This window comes from Vitis vinifera, chromosome 6 (assembly GCF_030704535.1).
Source record: "Vitis vinifera cultivar Pinot Noir 40024 chromosome 6, ASM3070453v1".
NCBI classification, from domain to species: domain Eukaryota; kingdom Viridiplantae; phylum Streptophyta; class Magnoliopsida; order Vitales; family Vitaceae; genus Vitis; species Vitis vinifera.
Window position 1 is genome coordinate 1435026 of NC_081810.1, and position 17441 is coordinate 1452466.

General features: G+C 39.3%; 1 protein-coding gene across 4 annotated transcripts in view; it reads left to right on the forward strand.

The window, feature by feature from the left end:
- Positions 1-17441, forward strand: part of LOC100232893 (callose synthase 9) — a 115680-nt gene that overhangs the window by 92258 nt on the left and 5981 nt on the right. For all 4 annotated transcript variants that reach the window (XM_059737338.1, XM_059737335.1, XM_059737337.1 and 1 more), the window contains 7 exons: positions 12863-12978; positions 13072-13155; positions 13247-13359; positions 14111-14163; positions 14232-14408; positions 15295-15342; positions 16952-17110. In XM_059737338.1, the coding sequence (XP_059593321.1) occupies positions 12863-12978; positions 13072-13155; positions 13247-13359; positions 14111-14163; positions 14232-14408; positions 15295-15342; positions 16952-17110 (750 nt within the window). The remainder of the gene's footprint in view (positions 1-12862; positions 12979-13071; positions 13156-13246; positions 13360-14110; positions 14164-14231; positions 14409-15294; positions 15343-16951; positions 17111-17441) is intronic.

Genomic DNA, 17441 nt, shown 5'->3' on the forward strand with positions numbered 1-17441 from the left:
AGGGTGGAAGTAAGAATGAGAAGAAGGCTAGCCCTTTGGAAAAGACAATATTTGTCAAAGGGCGGGAGAATTACCCTCATTAAGAGCACTTTGGCCAGTATACCTATTTACCAATTGTCTCTCTTTCGAATGCCCAAGCTAGTTGCAAAAAGGCTCGAAAAATTACAAAGGGATTTTCTTTGGGAAGGGGGAAGCCTGGAAAGAAAAATTCATTTAATCAATTGGGAGGTGGTGTGCACCCAAAAGGAGAAAGGGGGTCTAGACATTCGGAAGATTGATCTCCTGAATAAGGCCTTGTTGGGCAAATGGATTTGGGGATTTGCCTTTGAAAAAGAAATCCTTTGGATGAAGGTGATCGGGGTGAAGTATGGCTATGAGGGTTTTGGTTGGAGAACTAATGAGGCTCGCGGAACGTTTGGAGTGGGGGTTTGGAAGGAAATCTTAAAGGAGTCGTATTGGTGTTGGGATAATATAGAGTTCAAGGTGGGAGAGGGGACCAAGGTTAATTTTTGGACTGATCAGTAGTGCGGTAATGAGGCGCTGTCCCAAACTTTCCCCCAGTCGTTTGCCTTGGCGGCCCAAAGGAATGCCTCGGTAAATGAGATGTGGGATTCTAGCCTTGGCCAAGGAGGTTGGAATATAAGACTCTCTAGAAACTCTAACGATTGGGAGTTGGACGCTTTAGGAGAGTTGTTTCATATGCTGAGGGACTTGAGGATTTCTCCTAAAGAGGATTCAGTGATACGGAAAGGAGGGGGACACGGTCTTTTTCGGATTAGAGATGCTTACAAGCTGCTGACAGTCCCTAGTGCCATCACCTTCCCGAAAAAGGGTATTTGGGTGGACAAGGTCCCAACCAAAGTTGCTTTTTTTGCTTGGGAGGCTACTTGGGAGAAGGTCCTAACTTTGGATAGGCTTCAAAGACGGGGCTGGCATCTTCCAAATTGTTGCTTTTTGTGTGGTTGTGAAGAGGAAAATGTAAATCATATTCTTTTACACTGTATAGTTGTAAGGGTTCTCTGGGAGATTGTCCTTGTCTTGTTTGGGGCTAATTGGGTGTTCCCAGAGACAGTCAAAGAGATGTTACTTAGTTGGAGGGGCCTTTTGATGGGGAAAAATAAGAAAAAGATTTGGACTTCCATTCCATTGTGTATTTTTTGGACGGTTTGGAAGGAAAGAAATAGATGAGCTTTCAGGGGGGGCTCTCTAGCTATACAGAAGTTGAAAAATTCTTTTGTTTGTAACTTGTGGAGTTGGGCTAGGGTGTATATGGGAGATGAGTCCTCTTCGCTTTTAGGTTTTTTGGAATGACTTGCCGTTCCTTAAGGGGTGGTGAGTGTTTTGTTCATGTGTTTTTGCTTAGGCTGCTATGTATACTTCCTATATGCTTTGTGGCTTTCTGCCCCTTAATATATTTGCGCTCACTTATCTAAAAAAAAAAAAAAACAATTTGTAAGTCAGTGGAAATATGTGGAAGAGTGATAACACAAGCTTCAAAGGCTGCACGAATAGAGTGACAGTCCACTTCAATATGCTTTGTGCGCTCATGATAGACAGGATTGGCCGTGATCTGAATAGCACTTGTATTATCGGCATGTAGAGGTGTAGGATCAGTCTCAGAAAAATCTAACTCCGCAAGCAAACCTCGAAGCCAAATGATTTTAGAACAAGCAAGAGACATCGCCCGGTACTTAGATTCCGTAAATGACTTAGAGACTCTATCTTGCTTCTTACTTTTCACAAACATCTTAAACTAAAACTCCCAACTAAGATAGTTTTTGCCATTGAAACGAACAATAGAATATTCTCCAAACATTACGAAGACGGAAATAGCCTAGGAAACAAAAAAAAAAACATCGTCAAAGAGCCTAAATCTGATAACAAACCTCCAAATAATCAAAGATCTCTAAGAGCCTAGAAGCGAAGAAACCTAAAGAGAACTCCAAGATCACACCACAGATAAAAAATAACCCAAAAGTTGGGCTAGAGTCCGAGAGCCCCTAGGGCTAAATCCGAGAAAACCCAAAGAAAAATTAGAAAGCGTGTAAACTCTAGGTTCAGAACACAAGCTCTGATACCATGTCAAAATATTTTGTGAATGGCCGAATACCTTGGCCTTGAGTTTTGTATATTATATATAGACTTTGCAAGGATGTTATACATGGAAAACAAATAAAAGCAAATAAATTCTCGCATGATTCTAGCCCTATACATGTAAACTATAATTTGTCAAATAATGTATGCTAACTGTACAGAATAATAAATGGAGAAATAAGGAAACAATTGTGGGCTAAAATAAGGAAAGAAGTGTGGACAGCAAAGCTGTCCTTTGACACGAAGGACCATCTTTTATCCACAAATTGGTTTCCGACCACAGTAAATACACAAAAGAAACTTTCAGCCTTTGAATGGACAGCACACAATCCTCAAAAGCAATTGAATTTCTAGCCTTCCATATGACCCAAAACAAACATAACGGTCCCAATTGCCACGCCACCTTCCTCTTCTTACCCAAAAAAGGGCCCCTCCATCCTAAAAGGGTTTCCTTCGCCGAAAGAGGAAAAACCCAAGAAACTCCAAAAAAAGAAAGGAGCAACATCCACACTTCCCTTGTTTTTTCACAATGAATGAGGAGGTGGTCAATTGACTCATCACACGTATGACATAAAAAACATCTATTTGCCAGAACCTAACCTCTTTTTTGCAAAGGATCCAAGGTTAAAACTCTCCCCCATGAAGCCTCCCACACAAAGAAGCTTAATTTGGGCTGCACACAAGAGTTCCAAATAATCTTCAGAGGGAAAGAAACAAGAGACACCGGCTGCATAGTCCTATACAAAGATTTTACCGAGAAAACCTCATCCTTTGATTCCATCCACCTCACCCTATCCTCCTCATCCACCCTAACCTTCTTCCCCTCCAAGCAACAAAACAACCTTTCCACTTCTTCCAACTCCCAATCATTGAAAGGTCTATTGAAACAAGGATTCCAACTTCCCCCCCTTTCCCCCTCGGTTGTCCAAACTTCATTTACCCAAGTTTCTTTGTAAGATACTAAAGCATATAATGAAGGAAAAGCCTCGCACAAAGGGATGGTTGCACACCACTTGTCTTTCCAAAACCTCACCCTCTTACCATCACCCACCACAAAGCCAAAAGAAGGGGTTACTAGATGTCCCATTTTACTTATTGCTTTCCACAACCTAACTCCATAGGCCTCCCTAGTCTCACAAGATCTCCACTCTCCTCTTTTCTCCCCGTATTTCCCTCTAATCACTTGGTTCCAAAGGGTCTTCTTTCATTTGCAAAGCGTCAAACCCACTTGCCAAGGAGAGCCCTATTGAAAGCCTTAAGACTCTTAACTCCCAACCCTCCTCTTCTTTTGTCTAAACACACAATCGGCCAACTTACTAAGTGCGATTTTTGCTCAAGAGCCCCACCACCCCACAGGAAGTCCCTTTGAATCTGCTCCAATCTAATTCTAACCACCCTAGGCAGCTGGAAAATAGACATAAAATATATTGGCAAATTGGATAAGGTACTTCGCACTAAGGTAATCCTCCCCCCTTTTGAAATATACTAACGTTTCCACATAGCCAATTTCTTTCGGAATCTTTCTTCTATTCCATCCCATGCTGCAACACATTTAAATGGAGCACCCAACGGCATTCCTAGGTAAGTAGAGGGCAATTTTCCCACCTTATAACCAAACTCATCAGCCAACTCTTCCACATTTTCAACTCTACCAACCGGAATCAGCTCACTTTTCTCCAGATTTGCTCTTAACCCTGAAATTGTCTCAAACCACATTAATAGTCAGCACAAGTACAACAACTGATCGTCCTTTGCCTCACAAAAAATCAACGTATCATCAGCAAACAACATATGAGAGACGTAGACCTTTTCACCTCTTCTTCCCCGAACTAAACAAGGCGACAAAAAACCCCCCGCAACTGCTCTCTTTAGCAAACAACTAAAAGCCTCCATCAAAACTACAAATAAGTAAGGCGATAGGGGGTCTCCTTGCCTTAACCCCCTTGAGCTTTGGAAAAAACCAGTAGGGCTTCCATTCACCATAATTGAAAACCTAACAGTAGATAAACACCACTTTATCCAACAACACCTTCTTTCCGCAAACCCCATATTCTCCAACACTGCAAAAAGAAACGACCAATCTACATAATCATAGGCTTTCTCAATATCTAATTTGCAGAGAATCGCCCCTCTATTGCTTTTCACAATGGAGTCAATTGCTTCATTAGCAACCAGCATTGCATCCATGATCTGCCACCCCTCCACAAAAGCATTTTGGGACGTTGAGATCACCTTAGCTAAAACGGCCTTCATTCTATTAGCCAACTCCTTAGCTAACCACTTATACAACCCTCCCACCAAGCTAATTGGCCTAAAATCCTTCAAATCCTCTGCCTTCCCCTCCCCTCCCTCCCCTTTTTCTTAGGAATCAACACTAGAAATTTTACATTCAGACTTCTTACAAAGCTCCCAGTCTCATGGAACTGTCTGAAAAAGTTCATTACCTCCTCTTTAACAAAATCTCACGAAAACTGCCAAAAAGTCATTGAAAAACCATCAGGGCCTGGCGCTTTCTCACCGCAAAAACCTGACAGTGCCCCAAAAACCTCCTCCTTCGAGAATGGCTTCTCCAGCCCCTCCACATCCCCCTCTTCTAGCCTCTCAAAATTTAAACCATCTATACTGAGCTTCCACTCACAAGGATCTGCCAATAGCCCTTGAAAAACTTTGCACACCTCCTCTTTGATCTCCCTTTCCTCAATGTACTACCTCTCATTCACTTTGACTCTATTCATCTGATTCTTTCTTTTATGAACATTAGCCATCTGATGAAAAAACTTTGTGTTTCTATCCCCCTCTTTCAGCCATATTTCCTTGGACTTCTGCCTCCATGACACTTCTTCTAAAAGGACCCACTTTTTATACATCTCTCTTGCCTCCTTCCTAGCTTCTTCTTCTTCCAAAGACAAAGCGCGGACACTCTCTTCCTTATCCCAAAAATCCATTAAATTCCAAGCATTCTGCTTCTTAACAGTAATCTGACCGAACACCTCTCACTCAAAATGAAACTGGTTGACCCACTAACCTGAATCCCCTCCCACCACTTTCTCAATACCTCTTTAAAGCCCTCCTCCTTCAGCCACATATTCTCAAATCTGAAAGGCGTGGGTCCTTTCCTCATCCCCCTCCCCCCCCCCCCCCCCCCCCCCCCACACACATCAAGAATAATCGGAGAGTGATCAAATATTGGTCTAGCCAGAACAACTTGAATAATCCCCTGAAAATGAACGTCCCAATCTTTAGAGATAAGGAACCGATCAATTCTTGACTTCAAGGGATTATTAAAACCTCCACTCCACGTGAACATCCCCCCCTGAAGAGGCAAATCCCTTAACTCCTCCTCAATCACTTCTGAGAATCTCCTCATTGTCGGGGACAGACGGCCTCCTCGACTACGCTCAGAACGGAATCTTATCATGTTGAAATCTCCTACAACACACCACAGCTCATTCCACAGCCCTCTAATGGCCCCCAACTTACTCAAAAATCTTCTCTCTCCACCTTCACAATGGGACCATACACTCCTGAAAACATCCAACAAAAACCATCCTCACAATTCTTAAAGCGGTAGGAGACTGAATATTTACCCACCTCCATTTCCACCATCTGCAACACCCTATTGTCCCAAAACACCACAAACACCCCCCCGGTTGCACCCCTTGAATTAAGCCCCCCATTCCAAACATCTTCCTACCCCAAGACTTCTCACAATTCCATAGTCATCTCCTGAATTTTTGTTTCCTGGAGACACACTAAGTCCGCCTTTTGGGTTTTAATCACATCTTTAATCAATTTTCTCTTATCTTTGTCATTTACCCCCTTTACATTCCACGAAAGAATTCGAAGCCTCATCTAACACACTCTTGATAACCCCTGCCCCCTCCTAACCCTCTTTAATTTACCGACCATTCAAGTTTCTTTAGCTCGCGATCAAATCTCAAGGGTCTCTGTCCTTTCCTCTTTTTTTTCACTTATCCTCTCGCATCGATCTCTTCTTTCCCTCATCTTATGAAGAAGTTTCAAAATCTCACTTTCATAGCCCTCTGTAGGCATTCCCAAACAATGACAAAACTTTGCCAAACAATTGTACCTCCACGACTCCACATCCTCTTCCTCTTTCTCAACCCTTTCCTCCCTCCCTTCTTTTAACGGGAAAAACCCGCTAGCACCCTTCTCCCCTAGTCTCTCTTTTGTCGGACACACACTCAGAGGGCTTACATTCAACTCCCCTTCGATTTCCTTTAGAAAGGCCTTGGGACCACAACTCTCTTCCATCTCAATCAAAGCCCCCACCACCCTAGAGAAAGGAAAAGAAGAAGAGGCCTGCCCTCCCAAACGCAAACAGACGAAGGCTTAAAGAGGGAATACCTGGAAACTTCCTCCAAAAGGCACGCATCTGCTATGGAACAACTTTCTGACGCCCCTCTCACCGCTGTAGACACCATCCCGCTAACCAAATTCTCTTCAGCGAACCACCCCTCAGCATGCAAATGATGAATCGAAGCCATAGCCTTTATAACAGGTTCGTCCAAGGGTGTCTTAAGAGGAAGCGGAGCCCAGCTCATTGCAAGAGTAGGCTGCCCCTCTCTCCCCGCCGATGTAGGCCTGTTGTCCAAACGGCCCAGCCCATCCCTTTGAAAGGATGATGGGTCGTCACTTGAAGCTCACTCCACCGAATCGTCCAAAATGGTCTTAAGCGGCATGGAAGCCCAGCTCACTATAAGACTGGGTTGCCCTTCTTTCCCTGCCGACTTGGGCCTATTGTCCACACGGCCCAGCCCATCCCTTTGAGAGAAAGATGGGCTGTCACTTGAAGCCCGCTCCACATCCTTGTTGTCCACACAACCCAAAACATCCCTTTGAAAGCTTGAAGGACCGTCACAAGCGGCCCGCTCCACACCTCTGTTGGACTGCCCCCTCTCCCAACACACCCTGGGCCAGTTCATCTCCTTTTGTTTTACAGCCCAATCCATTCTATAGCTGGAATATATTGCAGGGCCTTCACACTCCAGGCCTAAACTCCTTTTGGGTTGGACCACTTCACAACCAGGCTTGCAGCTTTCATGCCTAGCCCAACCTATCCTGTTCACTTAAGCCCACCCCTCCAGCCTCCTTACCATAGCCTGCAAATCCATCAGCTGAAGCTTCAATCCTGTCATCATCACTCTGTTCTTCCCCCCTAATTTTCTTGACTGCACCTGCTCCATCAGTTTCAGCTGCACGCCAACTTTTCTTTCCCCTCCCACTGCTACTCCCCACACGTGAGCCCACATCCCACTCTTCCCTAACCTTTTCCCCCTCATTCCATTTCATGTTTTTCATCGGCACCACTGCAGAAATCCAAGGCAGTACCTCCCACCACAACTGAACTGCATAACATAAAGACTTCACCACTAAATGCAAAGTTCCCGGAAAAAAGTTTCCCCTATTCTTTACCAAAATCCCGGCCCATTGAAGTTGAGAAAAATTCTTTGTTTCTTCATCCACCTCCACAAAACCTCCACAGCAGTCACCAATTCTTTTAAATAACTCTCCACTCCAACAGTGAAGCGGGAGCCCCACCACCCTCACCCGGACTTCTTTTGCTTGGCAAGCACCCGACCTCCTCACTCCATCTCTCTAAGTGCAGCATTTTATCCTTCAGCCGGCGCGTCCCCATATTTAACACTCTCTCTGCTTCCTCTTCATCTTCAAACTCCAGCAAAAAGAAAGGTTATCCCATCTTCATCACTCTCACACCTTTTTTAAGATTCCAGCTGCGTTCCCCCCATTTTCTAAATGAAGCTAACTCCGTCTCCAACACTGCCCCGTCTCCCCACCTTCCAACTAGGCATCGACCCAACCCTTCCTCCCTACTCCTCAATCCTCTCCCTCTAACCTGAAGCCACAACTCTTCTCCTATCCTTCCAGTCGGTTATTTAGCAACATCCAGAAAAGTCTTTTTCTCACCCCTCACCTTATTTCCAAGGCATCTTTCCTCCTCACCTTCTAATGTCGCCACCTTCTTCTTTGATTTGATTCGGAATGCTTCTTCACTCTTGGCTTCCTTGTGAGTAACTATCCCAAATGCCCTTAGTTTCTCAACGAGAATGACCCATCCTCCTATCACGCCCTTTCCTTCAGGAAAGACTAAACAGAATCTCTTAGCCTCTACATCAACAACAGAGCATAAGACATATCTACCTGCCCAGTTTACACGCCTCTCCAACCAGAACTTTCTTCCCTCTTCCTCCCAAACTTTAACCAATCTTCCTTTCTTCTCCTCCCTACAACATTCTTCAAAACCTTCCAATAGTTTTCTCTAACTTGATACCCCAAACCTGATCCAAGAGGAGAAACCTCTACTCCTCTCCACAATGATACCTTTTAGTTTCCCTTTGACTTCCTCTATCGACACTTCAAACGTCTTCGACTCAATCACTACCCAAGACTTTCCCATCTCTAGGAGAAGATCTTAACACTTGGTAAATATATGTAGTTCCTGAAATATTGATAACACTGGTTGGGCCCTAAATATCTAAATGAATTAATATAAATGGATAAACAAATTGAGTTTCTTTTTTTGGAAAGCTCACACGATGATGTTGAGGAAGAGTACATGACGCACAATGGAAATTGCTAACATTTAGTTTCTTAAATAGGGAAGGAAAGAACTTTTTTAACAAAGGGAATGGGGGATGTCCCAAACGATTATGCCAAAGAAGGATTTGATCCAAACTGGTTTTTTGGGCTGAGACCAAGCATTGAGATAATGTGTAGCAAGTCCATCTTTTAGCATTCCATGCCTAGTTGTCTTACCCAAACGATGCTGAAAATAACTAGTAGGAGTGAACTCATAAGAACAATTCAATTTTTCCAATAGACAACAGATTGTAATTTAAATTTGAGACATGAAGGACGGAGTGTAGGGTTAAGGTGGGTGAGATGTGTATAGCTCCTTGGCCAGCAATTTTGGAGAATGATCCATCTGCTACCTTAATTTCTTGTTTTCTTGAACATGGTAAGTAATTGGAAAAAAATTTAGACATAGTGAGATATGGTCTGAAGCATCCGAATTAATGATCCCAGTGTTGGAGTTATTTTGAAGAGGAATTGAAGCCTTTGTACCTGATTGAGCCTGGAACAAGAACCTAAATTAGAAGATGAGTTTGCATTGGAATTCTCTAACTGGTTCAACAACTATTTCAACCTCGCAATATCATATCTGTTGAATCCTTGCTGTTGTGGTTTTTGTTCAACAACGGCCTTGTCATTGGCTTGTCCCAATTTGGTTGGCTGATTTCCTTCTTTGTTGTTGATCTTTTTCAAGTTTTGAGGCTTTCCATGTAGCTTCCAACAAATGGATCTTGTGTGTCTTGGTTTATTGGAATAGTCACAACACAATTTGTCATTGTCTAGTGCTTTCTTATTGTACCTTGCATTTTGATTCGGTTTGGAGATTGCTAGAGTCAGTTTGTTGTAGAACCTCCACTATCTTTGGTTTTGTTGCCCATCAATAATTTGCGGCTAGTCTTTTCCTAACACTCGACCACACACTTGATTGAATTGAGGATTAAGTTCCAACAAAAATTGAAAGACCCATTCCATTTCCAACATGCTCCTCATTTTATTTGAGGGAGTTATTGGAATCTGTGGCACATTTTGGTAGAGATCTAACTCTTTCAACAACCCTTTGAGGGAGTTATTGAAATCTGTGGCACTCAAAGACCCCTGCCTGATATTAATTATATACCGCTTGATCTAAAATACTTGGGAAGCAAAACCAATCTTGAAGTAGGTCTTATTTATAGCCTCCCAAATGTCCTTAGCTGTGGGGAGAAGTAGATATGCCTTGTTGATCTCCAATTGCATGGAGTGTTGCAGCCAAGACATTACAATCAAGTTTTCTGCCTCCTAATTCTCATACTTCGGATCACTTTCGGCTAGTGGTTTTGCTGGCCTAGTAATGTATTTTGATTTCCCTTTGCTTCTTATAGAATTTTTTATAAGATTAAGACCACTCCATATAATTCCTTCTATTCGGTTTGGAAGTGATGATTTGGGGGGAATGATTTTCAGAGTGTATGGATACCTAGGCACTGAAAGGAGCTGTTGCAGAAGTAGTGTCAGTGGGCTTAGGAGTTTCAGATGTGCTTGAAGGAGAGAATAATATGGCAGTAGGTACCAGAAAATAACATGGGCAGAAAGTGATGACAAAAAAATAACTGGTATGAAGGCTATGAGTCAGGAAACAAATGGCAACAGCAATGAAGGTTGTGGGAATATAGACAACAATGAAGGTTGTAAAGCAGGACAGAACAGTGACAATGAACCCCACTTTTAAAAGGAACAGTGGTGAATGCTGCCAACAACCCCAAGAACCTAGAAGACTCTGATACCATGTGAATTTGTGAAATAAATTTGAAAAAAAAAAATTAATTCTTTTCTAAGAGAAAAATATTACAATACTATATAGAATCAAATCGTTGACCAATAAAGCGCTAAACTAAGAAAATAACCTAACCTCCTATAAGTAGAAGATACAAATAAATTGTAATAATACAGCCCCAAATATTGGTCAGAATGTTGTGGCTCACACTTATGCGTATATTGGAAAATATTCTCATGAATCTTGTTGTGGTTTACAGTTTGACAAACCCCATCATTGTGGTGTTTAGCCATGCTTGGTTAGCTCAAGTGGGTTTAGCCTACATATTTCCAAGTAATGTTACTTTTCTAATTTCTTTTATCGCCATGGAATCCTTAAGAGTCTTTTATGTATTAGATGTTCCAACAAGTTTTGCTCAAAGGCTGCATGGATGTACTAATGACCAATGGATAGGTAACAACTATGAAAACCATTATAATACACATGATATTTTTAAGACGTTTCAATATATATGGAGATACATTGTTACCCCTTTGAATCTTCACATGGGCCTCCAGTTGCTGCTTTCACTGAAGCGCTTAGGTAGGTTGCTGCTTTCACTGAAGTGCTTAAGCAGGTTGCTGCAATTCTTCAAACAATTAGCCTCATTGTAGCCATTTTTGTTTATTGTACCTGATTTCTTTTTCCATTAAGATAAAATTAATGTATAAAATTATCATTGAAGCAAATTGGATTTGAACAACAAGACTTGAATCTATTAAGATTTAAGACTTAATTCATCTGTTATGACTTTCAAGTCTCCAATTCTTTTCCTAAGACTGTTATACTGTCCAGATAATGGAAAAGAAAATTTCCTAAATTCTACTAGGACTCAGAGAACTAACTTTTACTAATTTGACTTTGTGTAACCTAAATCTGCCAAATTATGAAGATCCCCTTGAGTAAACCATACGATTTCTTCACTTTCTTTTCTTCCTTTGGCGACTAAACATGTAAGACACATCCCCATCAACTCAAGGTGGGTTAATGAAGTTTGGGGGGGTGGGGGGGTGGGGGGGACCTTCAGTATGCATGAAATTAACTTCAGATGGGTGTTCTTCAGGGAATCCGAGCAGTTAGGGAGTGGTGGGGTGTTTTGATATCATTGCAGTAGGCTGATTATGTTTTTTCTGAATCAGTTGGCTCAGGATGGGCAATTGAGGCCAAAATACTAACCTTGCTGGAAGGCTGGATTGAGGCAGAATTTAAGGGGAATGGTAAATTCAAAGTGGGAACAGATGTGGCTGGCTTTATCTAATGGGTTTCTTACAAGAAAAGGAGATCATGGAGATGGGATACATGGGTTTGGGAGATATAAGATCTCTCAAAACAGATGGTTATTACTTTTACTGGATGATGAGGTCTACCAATCAGTCACTGGCTCAATTGGCTAAGAAAAGGAGCTTCATTGCTATAAGCTTTTGTTGAGGACTTCACATCTCCCAAATTTTATTTGGATCTTTTGAAACTTGTTAGTATTTAGGATGAAAAGTCACACAATCGTGTGATGGTCCTGACACCTTTGTTTGTAATTCCTTTTTCCAAATTTCGAGATGTAATGCTCCTTATTGTAACCTTTTTCTTATTCTTTGAATCTTCTCAATGAAATAATTGTTTCTTATAGGGGGGAGAATCACTCCTTAAGATAGATGAAGAATGTTTATGCAAGGGTCATGACAATTCTGTTTTTTTTTTTTTTTGTCTTTGCTTTCCCTCTTTTTCAATGACAATAAAAATTGTATAGATAGTGGCAAATAAGTTGTGCACTAAAGTACACAGGACATATACAATGGGCACCAACAGGCTATGAAAATAGAGAAGGAACATAAAGACAACTTCCTCCCTTAACAAGATCCCAACCAATCTACAAAATCAATTAAGCTATTGGGCCTTCTTCTATGTGCAACTAATCCATGGCAATCTAGTGATTCGGCCTCTTGTTTACAACTCGAACCTTACACTGCTTAGAAAATCACTTGACCATCTAAAAATGTTGGAAGCCTAATAACAGTTTATGGAATTAAACACAGAAACAGAATCTCCTAGCTAACTAGTAGTTCAAGTAGAGATATTGAGGGGTCATACTTGGTATTCTCATATGCTTTGGATTTTCATTCATCAATGTGGTTTAGTTTATATATATTCTGTTTCTGATAAAAAAAAAAATGTGGTTTAGTTTAAGTTATTTTTATCTTGACAAGTTAAGAATAGCTTCTCCTTATTCCTCAATAATTTTTCTTGCCTATTATGAGGCTGTTCATGCTTTTTGTATTCTTGTACCAGGGGAAGCAAAATGTTCTTTGCAGATCTTTGTCAGTTGTACTCTAAAATAATCTTTTGCCCCTTTTCTTTTTAATTTAGGATAATTATTTTGAGGAAGCCCTGAAGATGAGAAATCTTCTTGAAGAGTTCCATACAGACCATGGCATTCGTCCTCCTACCATTCTTGGTGTTCGGGAACATGTCTTCACCGGAAGGTACTTTTCCACATAGTAGCTTAGCACTTGAATGCTTGTTTTCTGACTGATAATTATTTCATTTTACCTGATAAGTTATACATGATTTTGCAGTGTCTCTTCTTTAGCCTTATTTATGTCCAATCAAGAAACTAGCTTTGTTACTCTAGGCCAGCGTGTTCTGGCAAAACCTTTAAAGTAAGTTCATTTAATTAAGCAAGCAATTTATTTGATGTCATATCATTTTAAATTTGGGATAACTGGAGCTGAAATCTTTAATAATGGCCAGGGTTCGTATGCATTATGGCCATCCAGATGTTTTTGATAGAGTTTTCCATATAACACGAGGTGGTATCAGCAAGGCCTCTCGAGTTATCAACATTAGTGAAGATATATATGCTGGTATGATTGTTTTCCTAATAAAATGCCATTATAATTGAATATTTTGTTGTTATTTGTCAGGTTTATTTCCTGCATATTTTGTTCTCATGCTGGTGACACACTAAATATTAATTTGAAGGAAAAACATTAAAGAGAGATCAAGGATACTAAAGGAAGTTGAGGATCATAATTTATTAATGGAGAGGGATTTGCTGACAATTTTATCTAAGGCAGCTAGAGTTAATGGTCATAAAAAATGTTGGGAATATGACCACTAGATGTGGTTCATCGTGGACATTGATAGGGAATTGGGTTGTTCTTTCTTGTGGATGTCTAGATCTACTAATCAGGAAGCAGACATGGTCAACAGAGAGAGGCTTGAAATTCCCAAGCAGAAATAATTACTCTTCTACTGTTGATTTTCTCAAGGATTTCATTCCTCCCTGACTTTCAGTCACTATTTGCTAGGGAGAGAAAGCTAAAGACTTTCCACTGCATGAAGTTCTCTTTCCTTTTTTTTTTTTCTTTTTTTTTTTGTATTTCCTTTACTATTTTTTTTTTTTTTTTTTGTTAGAAGTTTGCATTTTTGTTTCTTTTGTAAGGTTCTCACTTTTGTCTAATCCTATAACAAGAACAGTCTTGTTAGAGTTTTTTTTTTTTGCCCCCTCTTAATAATGTCCTTGTTTATATGTGTGTGTGTGTGTGTACACTTATGCTTGGACAGTAATTTAAATTTCTTCCCGAGGTATTTAATTTTGGAGTTGAAATGCAGGATTCAATTCAACATTGCGCCAAGGGAATGTTACTCATCATGAATATATTCAGGTAAGACCACTATTTGTCTATTTGATATAATTACAGGAAAAAAAAAAATCTCTAATCTAAGTTTACAGGTTGGAAAAGGACGAGATGTTGGACTCAATCAGATTGCTCTATTTGAAGGGAAAGTTGCTGGTGGTAATGGTGAACAAGTTCTCAGTCGAGACATTTACAGACTTGGGCAGCTCTTTGATTTCTTCCGAATGATGTCATTCTACTTTACGACTGTTGGATACTATTTCTGTACTATGGTATGGAATTTCTGCATTTCATTAACTTTAAATTGCTCAGGTCCTTTGGGCTCAAAAAACTAAAAGAAATGAAAATATGTGGACTGTTTAGGATTCATTACTGGTAATTGTGAATTCTGTTGTCTGCAGTTTATGTAATGCTATTTAAAATTTAACTTGTCTTTTACTGAACACTCCTAAGTAACAAGGGACTTGAGGATGTTATTTTTGTTGAGTTAGGGTTTCTCATAAGCTCTTAGGACAGGATTTTATGAGTGCTGATTTCACCATATCTAAGGTGTTCTTTATATCTTGTATGCGGAAATCCCAAGGGATTTGGAATCCTGCATTCTCAGAATTTTTTATTCCCTCCAAGATGCATGCAATCTTCCTAATCTTATATAATACTTTGGGGTTTTGTAATTCCCCAAACTTTATTTTGAAGAGAGTATAAAGAAACAGAAGATTTTCAGAATCACAGCATGTGGAACTTCCTGGTTTTTGATACTCATGATTTTTATTTGCTGGAAAAAAAAAAATTACTTGTGATTTTTCAGATCACATGGTTTAGAATTCCTCTGAAAACAATATAACTTAGATCTTCTAAACATATTGCTAATACTTGATTTCTTATTTGCCTATTATAGTTCACTTTGCTTTCTCTTAGTCTCTAGAACACGGACATGTTGACCATACATGTAAAAGTGATCATACAGTGAGCACATAATAAACATGAAAGTATGTGCTCCTCACTCCAACTTAAAGGGATATAACTGTGAGTTGCATGTGCTTTTGGACCTAAGGAAGTCAGCTACATGCTAAATGAATAAAAACTTGTCTGATAAAGTTGTAACGCTTATGGCTTCTTGTTTCAATTAAGCAAGTTTTCTGTTTTATCATTTTGCAGTTGACAGTGCTCACGGTATACGCTTTCCTTTATGGGAAGGCATATTTGGTAAGTTGGTTGTTGTTCTTTGACTGCAGACATCATTTAGTTTGTACTCTTACAATTATGAGCATATCTTATTCCCTTAAAATAAATCCTGCTTTAGAAAGGTATATGTACTTACTGTTATTTAGTAAAAAAATGTTTAGTTCAGTTGAAGTGTCAAACTAGTGTTAACCTCCTAATGATGTAGTTCTTTCAAGGAACCTCTTCTCCATGAATACATTCTCTAAATTTTCAATCTATCACGCCATGAGCATGTTTTAGACTTTACTCAAAACTAAGAAAATACAAAAGACTAAGGATTGAAACTCTTGTTGATTACTGTACCAAGAATAAAGGAGAGCATAATCTTCTTTTTTTTTTTTAAATGTAATTCTCAAAAGATATTCTAACCACCGATTTTATATTGACCCTCAAATGTATTATCTGTTTGCATAGTGCATTGTTAATTTGTCATAAGCCTTTCCTACAAGTGCACATGTCTTCAAATTTGATTTGCCTTTCCCCTGAGCAAGATGGTATGTTGTAATTGATAATGAACTAAAAAAATTATTCTGACTCCATTTTGATGTTCATCCAATAGGTTCAATTAGACTTCACAAAAACGATTGCTGATCATTTTTCTGGTAACCTAGAAAGGAGGTGAATTCGAGCAAATTGTGGCAAAATAATGATCATCATATTGATGGTTAACAGAATGACCAAGTGTACTTTAATTTACTTATTTGGTAGAAAATCAATTAAATAGAATCTTTTTATATGGTGAATAGTTCTTAGGAAAAAGAAAGGTGGTTCACTCCAATGAGCCAAATGTTGTGGAATGATTGATGTGCATATAGATAGCCTTCAAGAACTCTTCATGTACAGCTGTAAATTAGTTACTAGGAGATTTGAATTACCGTGTATATCAGGAATTATCCTTTCCTAGAATAGGGGACAATATATATATATGTATAGTATATGTATAGTATATCTCTTGATTTTGTGAATAAGAATAATTCAAAATTTCACAATATTATTTTCTATTGTCTAGACCGACTTGTTTCACATGTAAAACATCAAGCTTTAGCAAGTAATATCTCAAAAGATGTTAGGTTGGAATCCCATTCTAACCAAGGATTCTGTCATTCCACAGATGCAAAAATTGGAAAAATCAGCAATTTAGTGCTGAAACTTTGGCATTTTGAAAAATCAACGAACATTTTGGTTTGCTTGATATTGGGGAAAATTCACAAAATTTCACTGAAATGTTGGCTATTATGGGGATTTGGCAATTCCAGGTGCTGCATGTGACTCTGACATGATATGATAGCAATAATAATTTTCATAAAATTCATGGTTCATTTTTTAGTAATTGTTTTCTTGTTTTTTCTCTTGTCTGACCAATCTGTGATTTATTTGATCAAAATATATCCTAAATTTCTCTGATATAAAAAATATATTGTAAATTGCATAAATTTATACCTAAAATTTCACCCTCAAACCCTAATCCCATATTAGCTTGAAATGTTTACCTTTTCGAATAACAAAAAATAAACTAACTTGACTTAAAAATCAACCTGAAATTCTACCTAATTTTATGTTTGTGTGGAACTGAGACATTTTCTTATTTCAGGCACTATCTGGAATAGGAGAACAACTTCAAATAAGAGCACAGATATTGAACAACACTGCTCTGACCACGGCTCTCAATACACAGTTTCTTTATCAGATTGGTATGTTTACTGCTGTGCCAATGGTTTTGGGTTTCATCCTGGAGGAGGGTTTTCTAAGGGTATGTGTTTAGTCTACATGTATATTGCGTTCTCTTTTGTTTTTGTATTTTGCCCCATAAAATGTAGTGCTTGAAAATGTGGCATAATTTTATTTTATTTTTTGATAGGCAGAAAATGCGGTATAATTTGAAGAAATATGCTTTATTTTCTATATATGTCTTTCCATTTAATGTCAACATGTGTTGCATTATAGTTTTTGCAATAAATGTAGAATATATTTTATGTCAGTGCATCATGTTCACAGATATATAATTTCTACTGTTTGGTGATCCAGTCATTGTTTTATATCATAATTCATAAATTTAAATATTTTCTTTGTGGGCATGGACG